The sequence below is a fragment of the Pyrus communis genome, chromosome 4, assembly GCF_041283825.1.
Source record: "Pyrus communis isolate YQ-2024b chromosome 4, ASM4128382v1, whole genome shotgun sequence".
NCBI lineage: Eukaryota > Viridiplantae > Streptophyta > Magnoliopsida > Rosales > Rosaceae > Pyrus > Pyrus communis.
The window spans coordinates 4,566,861-4,588,518 of record NC_142568.1 but is presented as its reverse complement, the minus strand read 5'-3'; the positions used below and the strand labels follow the sequence as shown (position 1 = coordinate 4,588,518).

At 36.4% G+C, this 21,658-nt stretch overlaps 1 protein-coding gene across 6 annotated transcripts; it reads right to left on the bottom strand.

Annotated features, from left to right (window-relative positions):
- Nucleotides 1–1,875: 1,875 nt before the first annotated feature.
- Nucleotides 1,876–21,576, bottom strand: LOC137722748 (tRNA/rRNA methyltransferase (SpoU) family protein). 6 transcript variants are annotated; one of them, XR_015961466.1, is made up of 31 exons: nucleotides 21,291–21,576; nucleotides 20,875–21,204; nucleotides 20,520–20,682; nucleotides 20,249–20,386; nucleotides 19,781–19,862; nucleotides 17,494–17,768; nucleotides 17,262–17,375; nucleotides 16,529–16,788; nucleotides 16,054–16,302; nucleotides 15,791–15,952; nucleotides 15,022–15,159; nucleotides 14,661–14,897; nucleotides 14,048–14,175; nucleotides 13,494–13,617; nucleotides 11,511–11,672; nucleotides 10,352–10,499; nucleotides 10,156–10,256; nucleotides 9,481–9,642; nucleotides 9,123–9,170; nucleotides 8,676–8,783; nucleotides 8,473–8,547; nucleotides 7,919–7,969; nucleotides 6,530–6,673; nucleotides 6,300–6,430; nucleotides 5,671–5,785; nucleotides 4,649–4,708; nucleotides 4,321–4,573; nucleotides 3,869–4,020; nucleotides 3,692–3,762; nucleotides 2,638–2,794; nucleotides 1,876–2,525 (listed from the first exon to the last, which is right to left on the bottom strand). XR_015961466.1 is itself a non-coding variant. In XM_068461826.2 (31 exons), the coding sequence occupies exons 1-31, from the start codon at nucleotides 21,360–21,362 to the stop codon at nucleotides 2,358–2,360; spliced, it is 4,551 nt and encodes a 1,516-aa protein (XP_068317927.2). In that variant the 5' UTR covers nucleotides 21,363–21,576; the 3' UTR covers nucleotides 1,876–2,357. The 6 variants fall into 6 exon arrangements, 3 of the variants coding, with proteins under 3 accessions (XP_068317927.2, XP_088548509.1, XP_088548508.1); XM_068461826.2 differs by having other exon boundaries at nucleotides 5,698–5,785; XR_015961465.1 differs by having other exon boundaries at nucleotides 2,060–2,525; nucleotides 5,676–5,785.
- Between the last annotated feature and the right edge of the window lie 82 nt (nucleotides 21,577–21,658).

Below are 21,658 nucleotides of genomic sequence, written 5' to 3'. Positions count from 1 at the left end.
TGTGGACGTGGCCTATAATATGTTCCTCCATTATCTACTCGGCGTGTGGAGAGGAAGTTACATTTACATAGAGCGCATCTAAGCTATTTACTGGTTGACATGTAACGAGTGTAGTGGTCGTTAAAGAGTGGTCGAAAGTCACTTTACTTGACCGCTAGGTCTAACAGTATTCTGCCCCTTTATAGATTTCTATTCTTGTCGATGGCTAACACATAGATCTAAGTTAACATTGGACATACATGTCTATGGAGGTTTGCGCCATAAAGTTGTATGGTCTGCTAACTAGCTTGAGCTGTCAGAAAGTACTTTAAGTTATGTGCTAATCTTTCTTTTTGTCGGTAGACAATCTAGAGCTATGAGTGGTCATTTGATGATAGTCATCTTTCATTCCCGTAGTGTGGTTTTGTCATTGGGATTATTTGGGCCGTATTGTGGATCAAATGTCTTATCCTTTAATCGGCTATCTCGGTGCCTCTCCATTTGGCTAAAAAGCAACCATATATTATTTAGATAATGCTAGGGAGACCTAATTTTTAAACCAAATTTACAAACCAAATGATGTGTCACTAATATGAAATAAGTACGTTAATCAACATTTAAGTAATAATCCAATCATCAACATTCATATCATTTGGTTTAGAAATTTGGTTTCCCTATGATATTATTTTAAGGGTAATGTTAAGGAGACCAAATTTGTAAATCAAAATGACGTGGTGGTTGATGATTGAATATTACTTGAGTGTTGATTAACAAGCTTATTTTATTTTGGTTACACATTATTTGGTTTGCAAATTTGATTTAAAAATTTGATATTTCTAGCTTTATCCTTATTTTAAAGGTTCTAAAAGGATTATGTGTTAACAACTCATTCAACATGCAACAACTTCACTAAAAATCCTTTTTAATTTCTTTGTCAATTTTACCCTCCATTAACCTATAATTAATTAAAATTCTTAACTATGCATTCTTCTATTCCCTAATTTGAATTTTGAATTGTGAATTATTAATAATGATAATTACGTGTGTCGAAGATATTCAAACTCTTATTTAGATATGAAAAAGATTAAACTAACTACTAATGAAAGATTTAACAACCAGGGAACTCTTGGGTGTTTTGGACCATTTACATTTGAAGCAATGTGGTTGTTGCACCCTAAGTTTAAGGATTTTGTGAAGGAAGCTTGGAAGAGTGAGGATGGTCTCTCCCCTTTGGATAGATTTAGGGCTTGCGCTGGAACCTTTACTTCCTGCTCAAAAAATGGAACCATAACACTTTTGGAAATCTAAAGAAGAGAAGATGGTATTATGCGGGAGTTAACTGAAATTCAAGATAAAATTATGAAGGATGGGAGTATTGCAACAAATAGAGATTTGGAACTTGAGAACAATCTCACTAAAACTATGCATACAATACTCAAGCAAGAAGAAATCAAGTGGGCTCAGAAAGCCCAAGTTAACTGACTTCAATTAGGAGATAGAAATACTAGGTTTTTTCAAACGCTGAAATTTGGGAAGCTGTCAAAGGGGGAGGCAGATTCTCTGCCCTCCCACTTCCAATGCCCTCCCGTGCCTTCTTGTTTGTGTGATCACGGTTAAATCACATCAACATTTTATATTACTATTTCTTTTTGTCTTATTATCTCGATAAGAAAACAATATAAAATATTGACGTGGCTTAACCGTAACCATACAAAACAAGAGGGCACGGGAAGTGGGAGGGCAGAAAATCTACCTCAGTCAAAGGGATAGGTGCGTTAAAGGCCCCAGGTCCTGATGGACTTTGCGCTGGATTCTACCATGAATGCTGGGGTCTAATCAAAGACTCAATCATACCAATGGTAAAAGATTTCTTCCAGAATGGCTCAAGCTTAAGACTAATTAACCATACAAATATTACATTAATAACTAAAGTGGAAACTCCAGAAGTCGTAAACCACTACAAACCGATAAGTCTTTGCAACGTTAGCCACAAAATTAATACAAAAATTATAATCAAAAGGCTAAAGCCTTTACTGGACTTGTGTATCTCGAGCAACCAAGGTGCCTCTGCACCGGGGCGTTCAATTCAAGATAATATATTAATAGCTCATGAAATATTTTCAAGTTTTAAAGGTAAGAAAGGTTCTATTGGTGCTCGTTAGGAATTTTCGATTCCCAAGAGCTAGAAAACTGGGAAGGCAGGCAAACATCTTAATCAAAGTGAAAAGTGATGTTTGAAGATTACATCTAGCATATTTCAGTTAATGGTACAACAGCCTCTGAGTTCCATGTTGCAAAATTGGCTGTTCAGAACTGCCCGTGTCTTGGGTTGAGAACGTTTCTCGTATATAGCCAAGCCAACAGAGCAAGTGAGATGCCTACTGGGATGATCTCTGCTGTCGAGTATATTCCCACAGCGCAATGGCACCGCTGACATGAACATTTAAAGATCTAACAACTCCCAACTGTGGAATCTCAATGCAAGCATCCAGAATATGAATGATATCCACCGGTATACCTTCCTTTTCACGCCCAAGGACCAGTACCTATACAATCGATTGGATGAAAATTGAGTAAAGCTACAATGTCAACTGGACTTTCCCAAATCCGATCACTTGCTAGATTAAGATTAAAGACTGGGTTCACATAGTAACGCACCGTCTTTTTAGGAAAGCTATACTGGTCAAGCGGTACACTATTTGCAGTTTGCTCTAGTCCCAAAATTGAAAAGCCTTCTCGTTTCTTTCTCTCAAGGAAGACCTTCAAACTATCCACTGGGACTTCAATGATAGGAACCCACTTTTCCGCAGTCACACTGGGGAAAAACAGTAACTAATTTACTAAGAGAACAACATTTGAAAAATCCACTTCAGAACACAAAATATAATAGACAAATAATAAGCCGAAATATACCATCATTAAAATGAATAGCCTTGTAGTATACGAGAGGGAGATCAGTTTGTCTTGCAACAAAATATGGACATACAAAACCTAATTGGCAATAAAGACATTTAAATAATTTCTCTAGGGCAGTTACTACATTCTCTTAAAAGGAGGTTACATCGTTTTTACTTTAGACATTGTTGATACTTGGACCTTATAACCTTCAATCTGTTGCCGATAATCATATATCCTTCAAAAGTGTTCTATGTTTATATTATGTAAATGTACAGTGGATAATTCTTAAAAAAAATAGAAGGTTTCGATCATTGGATAACATCTCAAGATTGGTCAACAACAATTCTTACTCAAATATAAACCAATGTTCCAAGAAATAAGCAGTTTATTGCTCACCAGAAATCCCTATGTTGTGCAACAAGTGGACCACCAAAGTGACTAGAAATTCTTTTGCGAAGTCATAATGGTGAGCGACGTGCAGTGTGTCACAAGTGTGGTGCACAGATGTACCACACATTGGAAACCTAGAGGCTAGAAGGAGGTCTTTTTGATGAAAGATTAACACCATTTTGAAATTTTTGTTTGATTTTATTTATGTGGGGGTTACTGATGAAGGACCATGCTCTGCATCCCTAATTTTGGTACGCTCAGGTGTTATAAAACCCTGAGTTTACCAACCTATTTTACTTTTAAAAAGCTATACTATATTTCCGATATCAGCAAACAAACACAAAACAAAGCACTAGGATAAGTAAGGACTTAGAGATGCATGTAATCTAAGTAACAAATGGATAGTGCCGAATTAGTAACAAACCTGATGAGCTGGAACTGTTTGTCATGTACTACGTTTGCATCCGCAACAGCCAAACCCGACACCTTAAACACCTGGTAAGAAAAATGAAGCAACAGAAACTCAGCTAATATACTCTTCATGCATAAAATGAAGATCACAAGAGTCGATAAAATGCCCGTTATAATCCCCATCACACACCTCACAAGTCCGTGCCAGGCCAGCAAGGTTAGGTATGCGATCAAGAAGAGATGCCACAAGAATGAGTTGTTGTCTGCTTGCTCTCTCTCTTTCCATTGCCTGACTTCTAGACTGCAGCACCTGAGCAAGAAGCTTATCTTCCTTCTCCATTTCTGTTTTATTTCAAATCAGATTACATTAATTTCATATGTCTGTTACAAGCCTGCTTTTAAAATGGAAACTGCTATGGAAGCCAACAGTTTTCCGAACTCTTGTTTTCTCAACCTACTAGGTATCTTCAAATTGAGCACTATAACAATGTCCCTTGCTTAACACAATAATCTGATGTGGTTATATCATGTGCAACGTGAGTTGGGAGAAACATGGAAATAAATAGGCATTTTCCTTTAAAAGTTTGACTATTCACAAGAAATTTAACACCTAAGAAGCTATTCAATGAAGTTTTTAGATACCTTCAAGTGGTTTGTAAGTGTCTTGGTTGCCAAAGAAGGAATTTACGGCTATGTCATGCTTCTCATGTTTAGAGAGGGTAATCTTTTTTTGAAAATCCAGTGAAATATCTTTGGGCTGCTGGGTATGTGAGTTTCCTTCATTTGCATTAGATGGTATTGCTGTGCAATTTTGATCTTCATCAGATCTTAAGCTTTCATTCTTAATAGCCACAGCATCTTTTGCCATTGAACTCCGAAGATCTTCCCTGACATCCTACAATGCTAGAATCTGAGAAGCCGATCATAAAAGAAATAGCCAGTAGAAAAAAAAATATATATATATACTTACATTTAAAAAGTTGAGCACTTGCTCCGTAAGTGACACTGGTACACATTCAAACTCGAGTGCCTTTAATACAACAAAAGAAAACTTGATTCAGATATCCCTGATTTACCAAAAGCAGAGGTAATCCTGACTATCAAGCACAAAGATTGTACACAACTGGCAGTAACAGGGGGGAAATGGCTTCGGTTGTCTTTGCATGTTAAAGTGATACACAACTTTGTTAGGTTTTTCCAGCCCATGATAAGTTGTCCTAAGTCTATAAGGAATTATAGTCTTAAAGGATTAAATTGTTTTCCCAATTGGAGTTAGTTTCTCAATTGGAGTAGGATTTATAACTAGATTCCAATTAGGATTAATAATCCTTATTGAAGAAGACCTTTATTATGTCTATATAAAGGGGCTATTGTACTAGTTTTGAATTGGAGGGAGCAAAACAATAAATTGTATACCACTCAAGGGATTAGAGTGAGAGAATATTGTAAAGTGTGTGCGAGAGAAAAGAAAAGAGATAGTGTATTTCTTGTTCTTGTTCTTTCAGGTTTTTTGTCAAGTCCTAGTTCTAGAGATTTGGCAAGATTATTGGTTGTACTCATTATTGATATGGTGAAAGATTGTTGTTGCTGTCCCGTGGACATAGGCACATATTGCCGAACCACGTAAATTCTTGGTGTCATTTATCTTGGTTATTTGTTTTTCAATTTCCGGAGTTCGTTTTTTTTTTCCCATTCTTAAACGCGATATTCTCAACAAACTTTATATTATATATATATATGTGTGTGTGTGTGTGTGTGTGTGTGTGTGTGTGTGTGTGTGTGGAAATAAGATATGTGTATTATTCTTGCTTTATATTCTTTCAATTGTCTCATATTTTGATTATGCTTCAAATCCATCTTTCACTTTCTAGAATATTTTACTGTTACCTTTTCAACAACATATTAACAAGAGGAAAAGATAGAAATGTACAACTTTAAAGAAGGTAAGAACTACAGTGCTAAAAAAATACTTAATGCGAAAGATATTGTAACCTAACTGTAGCCCATCAAAAGTCCCACCTCAACCCGGTTGATGAAAATCCCAGCAGGAGTGACAGAGCTACTGGGACTGTAGGCATCAAGAAATCCTCCCATTGATGCTCGTAGGCTGAAATGTAAACAAATCAAACTGATATCTCAGATCTCATTAAAATCATACGTATACAAGGCATGAACCAAAAGCGCCTTCATTATGCTAAACTTGATTGCAAGCCAAAATACATACATTTGTACATATGTTTCGCATGTAAATTGATTGACTAATCTACCAGTGAACAAACTCATTCCAAGTATATGTCTGCTAGAAATCCATATATGTTGGATATAAATCTGATCTGATCATCCTACTTAATCAACTTGATCAATAGCCATTTATTTTTATTTATTTAATTTACCATTTTGCTTAACTTTTTCTATTCTCGTATATGTACACCCAGGCACATAACAGCCATCCTCACCAGGTTAAGTAATGAAAATGTAGATCTTAACCAATAAAGCACAAACTTAACCCTAAACACTTTTAGGAATAGATAACTGGTAATAACAGTTTTTGGGCAAAGAATTAATAAAAAATGTACGTGACAGTACAGTTTAGGGAGGAAAACCACATTGGGATATCATACCGCACACAATCAGAGTTCTTTGCCAGGTAGGATTTCAAATCCTCAAAACACCTCTTCTCTAAAGTCATAGTTCCAGGGGCCCTAGAGTCCAATGGAGGAAACAATTTGCAGAGAACTTGGTAAACCAATAACTGCAAACCGAATCAACACACAAGAAATGAATAAGCATTACAAAAAAAATTAGAATATAATTAATTAACTATTTATTCACCAACTTTTAAATAGCCAACCTGGGCGAAACCACGCAAACTGTGGTGATGGGATGTTAGTAGTGGAAATATAGGAGGAAGTAATTCATTCAAATGCTTGTCTTGAACAGCTTGAGATGCATGGAGGATGACATTGGCTGCTATAAATACATATGAAGAGAGTGCCTGCATTTAATGTTTAGTAATTAGTAGAAGAATTAATGTCTACTATACATCAAAGCATATTAACCTCGACTAATTGTACCAATGTATACACAAATAAAAGGAATTAAAGGGAACTTAAATCTCCTTAGTAAGTAATGGATGCGTGCACTTACAACAATCAATTGAAATGGTTAACCAATTCCTCTGACATCAACCAATGAACCTTATATCTCATACCATTCTAAGATGCAATTCTGAAGAAAATGACTAACCAATGAAGAAACAAATAAGGTTTCTTATCGAAGATAAGATGTTTCTATAATTAGTACGACTAAGTTGTACCCATAACACAGCATGGAACAGCACCATTACATCAAAATTTCTAGTTACACTGTTAAATGCTTTACAGTCTCTTAGTCCATGGAGATTTGTTGATTTGGCATTATTTCTAGAATTTTCATCATATTTGCTGGCCCTTGCGCTGAAACATGGGAAGTAAAATGAAGACAACCAAGAAAGAACTGCACAGGTCCAACTGACACACTCATATCATGTAACCATTCAATAGGCTCATCAATTTGGAGTACAATTTTCTATTCACTTTATTTTTCAACATTCAGTCTGTGGATCGGTCGTTGGGAAAAAATAAGTTTGTGGATCTTCAATAAACCAATGATTTTCAGTATCAGAGTCACCCCACTGTTGAGGAGCACATGACCTATTGGCATTGTGGCATAAGCTATATGCACCTCTTCGTATTGTGGCATAAGCATGCGATTAGAAACACATTAGCAGCAAAGGTTAAATGAAACTGATCAGGAAAGCCCTAATTCAGCAAGTGAATTAAATGGGTTAAGTTCTTGTGAAAAATCAGGGATACAGGTTATAATTTCAGTCTCAAGAAAAGTTCACCAATATTCACAGCTTAGGTGTCTTGTGTCCAAGCTTACAACAAATATTCATAAAAGTGACTGTAAATTTCATCGACTTGGATTTGCATGAAAGAGGGTTCTAAATTGCATCTACATGGAACATAACGTTGTCAATAGACAACTGCAATCCCCAGAAGCTCTTCAGTAGGTACCATTTAGAAGTGTGGTTCTGAGCAACAGTGTTCCCTTCTAATATCTCTTGCTCCTAAAATCTAAAGATTCCAAGAGGTACTAAATAACACTTTTCAACCAATAAGAATACGAGAGAACTGCAATAGTCAGAAACCGAGCAGTAAGGCCATAAACTCATAGTGACTCCAAAATAATATTATACCTGAGGCCTCATCTCATAATCTCTTAATACAGGGACTAGTTGCTCCCCAACCTGCAAGTCCACCAATAATGTAGGAATTTATAAGTGTCGATCTCAGTTTTAAGTGAGGATAGCCAAAAGGTAGTTTAAAAATTCATCAAAGACAAAAATTAAGAATCCAAACTACACAAACATAGTGCTACTGTCCAAAATATCTCCTTTGTCATTATCACTCAAACTCAATTTACGACCCAAGCCGAACCAAATAAGCAGATTTTCTTAATCAAAGTTTGTAAAGTTCAGTTTTCGTTACATGTCAATTAAATGAAAGTTATATTATAATCAGACAAACCACATGCACAAGCCTACTTGTTCCCACATATACACTTAAAAGTAGAGTGAGTGGGAATGTTACAGTTTAGCTACCTCCTCTAAAAACAAGTACCGTGCAAAACATGTCCACTCTCATTGAATGAGGAAATAAACATCCTTAAATGCCATAACTAATCAAACTACACCCGCATGCTCCCCTCGCTCTGTCCACAACTATTATGAAATGCAAAAGAAAGCCTTACCAATGATGGGAACTTCAAGTACATATTAATTGCGAATGTTTCCAAGTATTGACGAACTGCAGGTAAATTGTTCATCTGCAATTAATTTTACAAGTAATTAATTAAACTAACAGATGAGTAACATTGTATCTCCCAAACAATTACTTGCAGAGGGATATCTGCAGAGGAACGAGACCAATTGTTATGAAGCATTGCTTACTTACATAAAGGCATATGTGCAGGCAACGTGAAACTTCAGAAACTATATCTTGACATATGAAACGTGACAAAATACATATCATTTGCCATGCACGTACCTTACGCCTGTGGATCTGTTAAGATCAACAAAAATAAAAGTAAAATAAAAGAAATAAACATAAACAAACAGAGAGGTTGTAATCCCCACCTAATTATCCACAACCTATCTGCTTATTGAAAAAGTACAGTGTTAACACGTCTTATTATTAATCAAGCAGTTAACATGTCGTATTATTGTAAAAAAGTAGTGTTAACTTGCATTTTATTTTCTTAATAACATCTTTCACTAGTCATTGACAGGAATTTCCATTGTAATTTTGTTTTTAACTTAAAACAATTATCATGGTTACAGTTTGAGCACTGAAAAAACTGAGGTCCCTATTCCAAAAAATTTAGAGGGAAAGGATACTCACTGCACTGTATTTCTTATACAGCTCTTTCGAAAGATCCTTGTCGTTTACCTACATTGGCAAATGATGTAACGGACATCAATACACCATGTTCACAATTTGTAGCTTTCTATAGACAAAAGTAATATGAACCAGAGCAATTTATGGAGAATGCATTGCAAGGAATTACCATTTTTGGAGATTTGCACATAATAGGATTACCTATTGTATGTTATACCACAATAGAAATTTCAAATGGGCATATGATATCTAATTAGTTACCAAGTAAATAATGCCTAAGCACATATGGGGAAGCACATCAAGAAACATGGGAAAGCTATAAATTAGAAAGACTCGGAAAACAAATTAACAAAATAAATACCGCAGAATCTAGAAGCTCAAGCAAAAATATTTTTCCAGATTCCAAAGCTGCATGGCAATCTTCATTTTCATTTGGTGATCCCACCTTATCGGACAAGTCTGATAGCTTGTAAAACAGAACAGCAACAGAGGCACGTGCATACAATTCTGTGTTGATAAATTCCTGATAAGAGATTCCAAAAGAATATTTAGATTATAAACTTCAAAAATACTTAAGAAGTAACCTGGAGAGATTAAACATGCCTACAATTCTGTTCAAGTTGTAACCAGAAAAAAGATGCTATCTAAGTGAACCAAAACAAAAGAAAAAGAAAAGAAACAATTCCCTGTAGAGACTTATTATACTTGTATACGTTTTAAAGGTCCAGGTATTCGACTTGACCAAATTCGAGAAAAACATAATAAAAATAAATGACCTAAGGCAAGCAAGTTGCTTCTGAATGGAAAACCGATATATATATAGAAGTTTCCTAGTCATATGAACAAACTAAATTATTCGATACCAAAGGATCCATGTTGAAGGTGCCCAAGGAAACTCTAAAGTATGCATATCAAATGGACTCAGGACTATGCCGTTGTCAAGGGTAAATTATTTGAAGGTGCCACAAGGCAGCTGTAAAGTACATATTTTCAACAACATATTATCAACAGTAATTCAATTACTAATGTAGCCTACTTTGGTAAGCTCAGGATCAGGGCCTTTCGCCAATAAAGAAACTTCAGTCCTTGTATCATGATTATCAGCTAATTCACCTTCAAAGTCCTCATCGAATGCAACTGGGACAGTAAACATTCAGGTTAAAATTATATTCTATGAGAAGGAACTACATAAAATATCAACACAGCTCAATTATATAAGTTGTCTAACCCACCAGAACCATGTAGTGACAGCAGCTTCAACTCCTTCACATAGTACTTTATAATCCTAGGATATGATAGAAAGAGGCCCGTTAAGTGTAATGCAGCAAGACGAATTGTGCGGGGACTTTTTGTGCCTTCCTCCAGAATTTTCTCAACAAACTGTCACAAAACAAAAGGAAATAAGAAAAAAAAACATGATCAACAACCTTATACTTGTACATTGGTATTCAACAGAAATTCACACGTGTGCATACACATGTGAACAAATTGTACATAGAACATCCTTCTATTGAGGGGTCAATGAAATAACCTTGTGAGGCTCACTTCGTTATTTTTTCCAATGATCCAACCCGTCTATATTTTAATTCATACATCGTTGCAAAATTCTAGACAAATCTGAATCCAGTTGAAGTGAAGAATACGCAAACACAGTGTTTCCAAGAAACATTAATATGACCACCAATTAATCCAATGGTCATATGGTTTCCGATTTGTGTGATTTTTTTCCATAGATATGATTTTTGAGGGAAGACCTAAAAACTACACGGTTTAGATCAATGAAATACAATTTGGTGTTGATGGTACAAGGGTGCCCCTCAAATAAGCTTATTTGAGGGATACCTCAACGAAGCTCACTAGATTATCTTTTAGGTATTCCCATAAAGATCATCTCTACCTAAAATAACCTAAATCGGAAATCATTTAATTGTTTGATTAAATGGTGGTCATTTTAGTGTTTCATTGAATCACCGTATTCGTCTATTTTCTTCACTACATTTAGATTATCTTTTAGGTCTTCCCATAAAGATCATCTCTACCTAAAATAACCCAAATCGGAAATCATTTAATGGTTTGAATAAATGGTGGTCATTTTAGTGTTTCATTGAATCACCGTATTCATCTATTTTCTTCACTACATTTGGATGTCTTAATGGTTTTGAATATTTCTAACTTTTTGCAAGGATAACCTATGAATGAGAAATTAAATATAAATGGTTAGGATCGTTGGAAAAAGTGACTGAGTGGGCCCCACAAGTGTCCCTCAAATAAGGTTATTTGAGAGATCCCTCAATAAAACAGGACTGTACATATATACGTATATACACAGAGAGAGAGAGAGAGAGAGAGAAGAGAGAGAGAGAGACAGAGCGAGACGGAGAGACTACACACCCACTTCAGAGGCCCAGGTGCATTGTCATTCATATGCATGCTCTCATCACTAAATAGGGATGAATGCAGAACAGAAGACAAAAGTGCAGCAATAGGTGCAACCTTCCTCTTGTTACAACTGACATGCAAAATCCAAGAAGACTGAACCAACTGCCACATCATCTGAATAAAGCAAAAGTAAAATGAAGGTTTAGCTATTTCACTTGAAAATTTATCTACGAATACTTAAGACATCAATTTTGACCTAGGCAGCTTATGCATTAAAATAAAATGGGTATATCAACAAAAATGAAAGCAAGAACACAGGAAAACAATGTAACAATCCTCATTATCCGGGAAGTTGTTCTACCATTTAACACCAATGGAAACAACATATCAGCTTCATACCAGGTTAGCTTATGATGTGGGCTTTTGAAAGTTTAACTTCTTCCCAGGTTAATAGAACTAAATTAACCAGTTAAACCTTGATCTTTGTTGCCCCCATTCTCATCCAGAATTTCCTTAACCATGGCGTATAGAGTACATATGAGTACCACCAAAGTTTCTGTATTTTTAAGAACACTTCTATTGGAAGGGGCTTGGGGCCCAAATTGTTAACAGCCTTTACCCCTCCATCCAAGGTCCTAGGTTCGAATCCTCCCTCCCCCACTATAGCATGTGTCAAAAAGGAAAATACTTTAAAAACACAATAGCACAGATAGTAAACAAGATATCCACCAAAAAACAGATACTGCAAATAAATTAAAGACTTATAACAGCCACAAACAAAACTTTAACAGTCAAATCATCCCACAGCTGCCTTCCAATGTAGGAGAATAGACTAACAAGAAAATCCCTGAATTCTGACAAAACAGAAGGCCAAAGTGAAGACCAAAACCTCACCCTTTCCCACAGCCCTTCTACCCCCACCCCCTTATTTTTTTCAAAAATTCCCCTGTACCTATCTATCCAAATCACCCACAAAATAGCCATCCAACAGCATCCCCACAACACTTTAGCCTTCTATCCTTTCCTTTGCCAAACCCAGCAATACTTTCACCAAGCAATGAGTGGCACCCTTCTTTCATTTTACACATGATACACCAACTAGGAGAAAGACAACTGGGTAAGAGAAATCTCCCGAGCAGATCCCTTCTTTCATTTTCTTGAGTAGATCCTACATATTGACCCGCTTATTAGCCACAAACCAACCCAGAATCTTCACCTGTGTTGGGACCTTTGCAACCCCCAATCACCTTGGCTAGAATAAAGGCTGGATGATCTGAAGAATCCATCAAAATGAATTAAGATTTGCAAGAGAAATCTCCTGATGTTCCAACTTCCAATGCCTCCTATCCCCTCCCATTTTAACACACAACTCATTCTAGAAGTGTCAATGGAGCTGATAGTTCATCTATCTCTTCGTCATTCAAATTATTTCTAAACCCAAAACCCCAACTTCACGGATAAAAGGCAAAGATACAAATTTGGCAACCATATTCTGAAACCTGAATAATCTAAATAGCCTTCGAAAAAGCATGGCCAGTGGCTGGTCCCCCACCCACGAAACTCCAATAATCTAAACCACTGTAGTTAAAAAGGACATTAACTGAAATGCTTATATATGCAATTATACCAATTGAAAGGGGTAATTTTCTGAGTCCGGAAAGCAGTACTCCAAAACCATTTGAAAGCCAAAAAAATATGCAAAATTCACAGAAATTTCTTTTCCCAATCAAAAAATCCCAGATAAGTTAATGAGCTCTTACAAGAACCATGTATGTGAACATTCTGAAGAGTGCAAAACCAATAGCCAAGAACAGTTTTACAGACAACATAGAAGGATTGGCCCCAAATCCAAGATTTCCATAGAGGGGAAATGGTTCAGAATGGGACTGAAAATTTATTTATAATTAAATGGTAGTTAACCAGTGCAATATAACTAAGTTGTCCATAGACACAAAGCATGCACACAGCCACACTTATTGGAGTTTCGGAACGAACCTGGGCATCCACCCCATCACATGAATAGACAAGTGAACCAGACTTTCCCCCGGACAATAGGCCCAAAACTAATCGGACTGATCTGAGCATTGGTAGAACAGAATTTTCTCCAGCATTCTCTAGGCTGCACATTTAGCGGAAGAAAGTTGGTGAGTCAAAAAGGAAAACTAACATCTCCGTCGGCAAAAGGTATTGTCATGCACTTAGACATCAGGCAATGGGAAAAGAGAATCTAAAGTATATGTCTCAGCTATTCAGAGAAGCCAAGAAAAGAGATCCTGAGAAAAAGATTGCCTCATTGCATAAACATGTAAAAAAGAGTAAGATCTAGGAAACCTATATGTAGTTAACCAAGTAAAAGTAAAACATGAACTAACAATTATTAAATAAAAAAAATGAATTGAGCAAAAATTCCTGAATATGGGAAAATAATAATGCTGGATAACAGCCTTCTTCCCCAACCCCAAAACGAAAACCCAACAAAAGTTAGATCTCTAATGAGAGCAGAACAAAACAACAAAAGTCATGGTACCAGCAGGCTTCTTATTTCTTACCTCTCAAGAAGATCAGTAAAAATCAATCTGAGAGTATCACCTGAGAGCAAAAAATTATTGTCCTCTAAATGAAGCCCTTTTTTTAAAGCATAGCAAGGAATTGACAGTAGAGATTCTAGGCAAATCCACTGCACCAGTAACAGGAAACTAGTTAATATAGAAAGATCCATCAATACCATAAGAAATTAAGAATAAATTAAGGGATTGTTTGGGAAGTGCTTTTAAATGACTGAAAGCGCTTTTAAAGAAAATGTTTTTGGGTTCCAAATGCACTTGAAGTGCTTCCTGCTAGAAGAAACAGTTATGTGCTTCTTGTAGGAAGTACTTCAAGTGCTTTTCCAGGATTAACTTGCATTTTTACCAAGGATTGGTTCCAAAAACATTTCTCTAAAAGCTCTTTTAGTCATTTTAAATTACTTCCCAAACGAGCCCTAAGCTTTGTAAAAATGACAAGCACCAGTAAATGCCATAGAATATTAAGGAGAGAGAATAATAGCTGATGTGTTAGTAGTATATAGCAGAGAGACTTCATTTATGAAATTTCAATTTTCAAGATGTAACAAAAAAATTTCTCTTTTTAAATACATGTAGCCAAGACATTAAGATTCCTCACCTTCCAATTCATTAAAACTGCACGTCGAGTCCGTACAAATAGTCCAATTGCTAGGAGATTATTTATGTTCTGAAGAAAAGAAAGAACCAAGGAATCTAACAGAGGTTTTCCATCTGATAGAAACAGATTGCCATTGTTCTTGACAAGATCCAACGATTTAGGAGAAAACATAGACACTAGTGCTGTGAGAGCAGGAGCTAATGCTTCATATGCTGCAAGACACATTTCCGCCCCAGTCTGCTTTGGAGCACACAGACGAGACTAAATTAGCTCATGAAAAACTAAAATCTTTATAAGTAAATCTTCATTACAACAGAAATCTGCAATTACTTTGAAAAGATACAATTAACATGCAAATTACCTCTGAATCAGTAACTGGAGATGAAACAGTTTTCCGGTAGAATTCCCACATAAAATTAAAAGCAAGATCAAGTGATGCATCAGCTATAAATTGTGCACACCATGATGAGATAGTTGCAAGAGCCTTCATGGAAATGATCTGTTTTTACCAACAAAAGACAGAAAAAAAAAAATATCAACACTAAGATTCCGTAAAAGCACTACCATTACTAAAAGGAAATAATCAATGGTTGCTGAAAGATATTGAAAATGAAAATGCACATAAAACCATACGTGAATGTCTTAGTCATATAAGGTACCACAGTGAAAAGGGCAAACACTAAAAAACAAATCCACTAGATTGAATCCAAAAACAGCTGCTACCGAAGTAATAAAATTTCTTAAATAACAATCTAAAATATCAAGTTCCCATCATTGATGTAAATCACAATCACAACAAATATGGACAATGGAATAAACAAAAATGAAACATTCTATAAGGAGAGGCACCAGAAGGTGCATGAACGACAAAACATTGTTGACTAAGCTTAACTGTAAACATTTAAGGGTTGCAGTACCAAAATGAAAATGCTAAGGGAAAGTAAAAGGATCACTCTTAGGCTATTAAGTAGTCATATTAACACAGATATCTGCCAACCGAAAATTTGCATGAAGAAGTAAAACAGTAATTAGGTATATAAAACAAAAAGATAATATACACCCAATGTGCTTGCAGATGGTGTTTCAAATTTCAAGCAAGCAAAAGGTAACTAGAGGACACATAATCATACCGCTTGCAACACAGAGGTGGTGGTCGAGGATGACAAACGGCGTTGACTAGGGCCTCCAAGTTTTCCTTTCACTGAACCAGGAAGGCTGGCATCTGCCATCTTAGTGGTATTGGCATGTGAGAATATAGAACAGGACAAGTTTGCCAAAGACACCAACTCCTTCTGCAAGCCAGACAAACAGAAGAGCCATCAATAACAACTCGAAGGGGAACCACATTATAAAGGAAGAAGTTTACAAGCTTAGTCCAATTTGTTCCCCATACCATTATAAGAATAAAAACATTGGTAAACTTCTGGTATAAGTTAAGAGCATCTGGATGACCAAATTGATCCATTAATTCAAGCGCACGAGATTCTGATTTGGTTCTAACTGTAGATCCATATTCAGCAACTCTGTCTTGCATCATCTGAAGCTCCCACACCAAGCTCAAAATTACAATGAGAAACTTCACAGGAATTTGATCCAAATTGTTGTTTTCTTGGCAGAGACCAAGAGCATGAGTTTGAATAAACTGAATAAACCAGAAAAAGCAAAGTCAACACCTCCCAGTAGGAAAATCATATAAGTAGTTCGACAGAAAAATATGTAAGAAACAGGCCCCAAAAAGATTTGATTTCTCAGACGGAACACAGTCATGTACTAACCAAAAACTGGAAAAATATAAAGGGGACAGAAGCAGAAATTAAATTTGAAGACCACAAAAAAAAAAAAAAAAAAAAAGAGGAGAAAAGGTTCACCATCAGTGTAGGTATCAAATGATATTCCTCCTGGCATGTAAGAAAAAGCACTCGTGCCCACCGCTTTGCTTCAAATTCCCAGGATTCCAAGTCTTCATCATCAAACGTGATGGACCTATCAACTGAATAATGAACTGTAAACCTACTGGGGAATTCATGGAGACCCTTCAGAAGCTTCGTCTCAGTACTGCAGCAGTTGCCATGACAATTCTTCTTACCACACCCCATGAGCCATTCTTGTAATTTCACTCTTAAGGAACCTAGAATTAAGAGAGAGAGAGAGAGAGAAAGAGAGGGAAACATTGTGAATATAGCATTTAAGAATAGGAAATACAAGACAAACTCAGGAAACCAAAAACACATAATCAAGATAATCAAGATAAATAACACCAAGAATTTATGTGGTTCAGCTATGTGCCCATATCCACAGGGCAGCAACAACAAACTTTCACTATATCAATAATGAATACAACATAATCTTGCCAAGCCTCTAGAATTAAAATACTAAAGGTAAGACATGTACTTGAGTACATGGTGTACATTGCCAGAGAGTCCGGCAGGGAACATTTATCTATGTCTTGTATAATAAATGAAAATTCAGACATGTACTCAATTACACATGTGAAACAAGTACGTGCCTGACACGTGTGGCATACAATGGAGAACTACCCTTACTATTTCAGAGATCCAAAGGAAATTAAGCTGAATAAAAAATGACAAGGATAAAACATACCACCAAAGTCAGTAAATTCCCAAGGAAATGTTGAAATGAAGTGCATAAGTATGTCAAGAGGGAGATCACATGCACACACCACTGAGGTAGCAGACTCCAGGATTTTCTCACAAACTGGAAATATGAAGATAATCAGTTATGCTCTGGCCTTTTAACATATAACGGTAGCAACACAAGTATTCAATTGTAAGAGACAAAATATTATGATCTAACCGGATTAGTGATTAGAGACCTCGAAGGCGATAATTAGGATTGAAATGTTGTTTGCTGCTCTCGATAAGAAATCTCAGTGCATCAAGTAGAACAACTTTGTCATTGGGAGCACTTTCCATTTGGATCATGCCAGGAATCACATCTTCAAGCCACTGTCCTTCACTTTCATTATTATCTGTACGAACTTGACAAGCAGCTGAAGAAATGCATTCAGCAAGACACATTAATCCAACTCTACCAAATGATTGCACCTTAGCAGTGCGTGCTAGATTGATCAGAAATGAAATGCACGTCCTGTCACAATAAGTAGGAAAACAGAAACAGATATCAACCTCATCAAGCTCAATAAGTATGTTAAAAAAATAGCAGGTGAGTTGAACATGAAAACTGCCCTGTAAATTGTAACCATAATTAATGAGAACTTATCAATGACACAAGTACTCTCCATCCCTAGCAATAATATGCAATGTAACTTTGATAATAAAAAAACCTAATGAAGGGTGAAACCAAGTAGATAGATAGTATACGAGAGAACAAGCAAAAATAGAACTGAGTGTACAATCTAGTAGCTGCAGAATAAAGAAGTCATCCAAAACTGACAAATAAGGGCAGCGCAGTATAGATATCTAACAATAGAGAGAACATAAATATTAAATATTTAAAAAGGATCTGTGTTCCAACTAACTAAACTAATTATTCCCTTCTGAGTGTGCCAAGATTAATCCACTTCAAAGAAAAACAAAATATGACCTAATATAAAAAAGAGTGCAACACCTAACAAAAGGCAGGAACAGTTACAACATATGCATCAAAGCATTACAACAACAAAGCCTTATCCCACTAAGTGGGGTCAGCTGTTTTAATCCTAGAACGCCATTGCTTTTGGTTTTTGCGACAAGTCTTCCGTTAGCTCCCATTACTCCATGTCTTTTCTTAAAGTCTCTTTCCAAGTCTTCCTAGGTCTTCCTCTACCCCTTTTGCCCTAATCCTCTGTCTCATAATCGCATTTTCTAACCAGAGCATCTGTAGGTCTTCATTTCACATGTCCAAACCACAAAACTGAGCGCAATGGCGTTCTAGGATTCGTATAGCTGACCCCACTTAGTGGGATCAACTAACTAAACTAATTAATCCCTTCTGAGTGTGCCCAGTCTTCCTAGGCATCAAAGCATAACAATCCAAAACAAAACGTAATGCATTCAATCAGCAGTACATGTACTATTAATTTTTTTTAAATGTAAAATTTATAGTGCTATACCTAACCAATATGAGCAGAAATCAATTAAAATCAGAACAGAGGGCTTCCACACAAAATCTTATTGACTTCTGATGAACCGAAGTTTCATAAATAATCGTACAAGAGGGCAACTTCATTGTAATATTACAAAATCCCCACCCCCAGTAAAATAAACAGCCCCACTACAGCCCTTAACAAATTAAAACACTCATTACCACAGACCCCAGTCCTATCTTACAGCAGCCTCCTATCTGGCAAGACAGATAAATCCCCAAAACCATGGAAGCCCATAACAATGACCACAATCGAACTTTTTCCCACAACACCTCCATATCATCCCCAATATGACCCTGAATAAAAATCAAAACCTTAAATTTCTCCCCCTCCAAATCGCCCAAAATATTGCCAACTGCCACAGTTCCACAACACATTACGGAGGCCTTACAGTTTTACCACAGAAACAAAAAGACATGCTATTATATGTATTTGTGTGACTGCCTGGGTATGCACTATGCAAGCATATATTACATCTGAACATAAGTCCAAGTAACCTGCATTTCATGCTACATACTTTCAAGAAACTACAAAATTTGCTATTCATTAGATTGGAAAGCTTCTATTCAGGTTGTGTCATGTGGTTATGTTTTAGAGTAAGACCACATCTGTTTCTATATTCCAAGTTTTGTTTACGCTCTCCATTTTGTGGCCATCTTGTCCACTCCATTCATAATTTAATTGTTTTATGCAATAAAATTTGTATCTTTTCAAACAAATAAAGTCAGTCTAGATAACCAGCATGTCATGCTACATGCATAAAACTAAGAAATATTAGAATATAGAAAGGTAATTTCTATCTAATACTGCCAATTAAAGAAGAGAAAAAGAGACTACAGTACAGATACCCATACAAACCTAGTTCAAGTGAACACATTCTAGACCACTTAAACTGAAATATAATTAGCTTTCATACGAGACAACTCCCCTTTTTTTTTTTTTTTTTTTTTTTTTTGTAATTCTCCATTAACACTATATTCATTGGCGGAAAATCATCAAGCATATCATAGCATACCTCGCATTTAGGCAACTTGTATACTGGCATAGAAACCTAGCTGCACCTTCAATCGTCACTGAGGAGTATAGTCCTTTTACACCTATGTGAAGCGACAGAGTAATAAGTAAACCTAATGTATTGTGACACGATTATTAAAATCTATGCTCATAGAATTAGCAGAATGAAGACAAAGCATTAGGTCATCTTATTTAAAAGGAATATATGATGGGGACACACAAGAAAGCAAACAAAATGAGATAGTCACATATTCACCATCATGATATAGAAGATAAATAATACTTGCAAAGATTATGATAATCGAGACATAGGAGAATGACCTATAAAATTTATAATGAACCAGTAATACCTTGTAAGATTATGATGCAAAAGGGTCAACAATCATGCTGAATTTTATAGCATGTCCCCGAGGGGACGGACAAACATACTGAATTAAGATGTCATATAAAATTCAAAAAGATAACAAACCAAATTCTTTGTGGTGCACAGGGTCATTTAGCCCTTCCATCAGTGGACCCAGAACAAAAGATCTAGGCACTGATTTTGCATGATTTCCATAATTCTTCCAATCAATGCCCAAAAATGACTGCATGATCAAGCATCTAACTGCATTATACACAGAGGGGAATTATGTCATGATAAATCTGTATAAATTAAACCAGAACAAGTTATTCTGAGTAAAATAACAGTCCCATGAAATTAAAAATGATGGGATGGTTGACATTCAAGTGACTGTTACCTTGAGGATTATCGTGATGAAAACCCCGTTCCCACAAAATTGCTAACCAACTAAAGATTTCGCCTGGGCTTTCGATCAGGTTTTGATGAAGTACTTCTCCACTGACAGAGCTTGCCACAATACCATTACTTTGTGTGGTAGAATATTGAAGCAACAGGGATATCTGGGAAACAGAATGTTGTTAACATTATTACCTCCCCATCAATGCCAAAGTTCCAAACTTGTCTACTTTACTTGTTCAGCAAGTAATCAGTTAAATTTATAACAATACTGACATTTCATATAGCATAACTATAACGATAACAGCGGCATGAGGAACACATTCAGTTATTAACCATTTTTAAAACACACATACCTGGAAGTTCCAAGCTGCTTCAACCAAATGAGTGCCATACTCTTCTAGCATTTCATACAGCAGTACAAATGCCTCCCACTTCTGCCGGCTGTCCAGAAAAGACTCAACCGGGCTACACATTTTCCCAACACCCAATGACTTGGCTTCCTTATCAGCCCAAAGCTCCCTCTTTGTCATGCCACCACCGCTACCCCCACCGTCACCACGAGAATGACTTTCAGCCTCCAAAACACCACCGGAGAAGGACTGAGTTTGGCCGGACTCATTTATGCCCAGTGCTGTCTTGAGCATATGCAACGACTGCTTCCTCACCAAACTCTCCTTATGAACCTGAACAATAAAACCCAAAATTTGAAACTTCAATTCAATGCGTTTAAAGCAATAATCGATGAAGGTGCTAATGATAACGTGCGTACCAAGCCTCTTTTAATTCCGTCCCAGTATTCATTTTCTGCTCTGGTATCAAATCCTTCGAGTTTATCAGCCATGGAGTCAGCTCTTCCACTTGGGTTCGGTCTGGTCTGAATGCAAAGAGTGAGAAGGCGACGACGGCCGCGAAGGGGAGGCGGAGAGATTTAGAGTGAAAGCTGTGGAGTTACAGTTAGAACTTAGGCAGCTTGACTTGAGAGGTGACTGTGAGAGGAAGAGAGACGACGGCGGCTGAGAGAGAGTGAGATAGACAGAGTCGAATTGAAATGGGCCAAAAAACCGAATGGATGTCGGGTTAAGTCCTAATGGGTCCAATGGTTTTAAAAAAAAAACCTATTTCCTGTTTTTCGTAGGC

Coding starts and splice junctions, on each gene's coding strand:
- LOC137722748 (XM_068461826.2), bottom strand. CDS start 21,362: ATGGCTGATAAACTCGAAGGATTTGATACCAGAGCAGAAAATGAATAC. Junction 17,376..17,493: donor TCCTAATTATCGCCTTCGAG/GTCTCTAATCAC, acceptor TCATATTTCCAG/TTTGTGAGAAAATCCTGGAG. Junction 9,171..9,480: donor TTGAGCTTCTAGATTCTGCG/GTATTTATTTTG, acceptor TTGCCAATGTAG/GTAAACGACAAGGATCTTTC.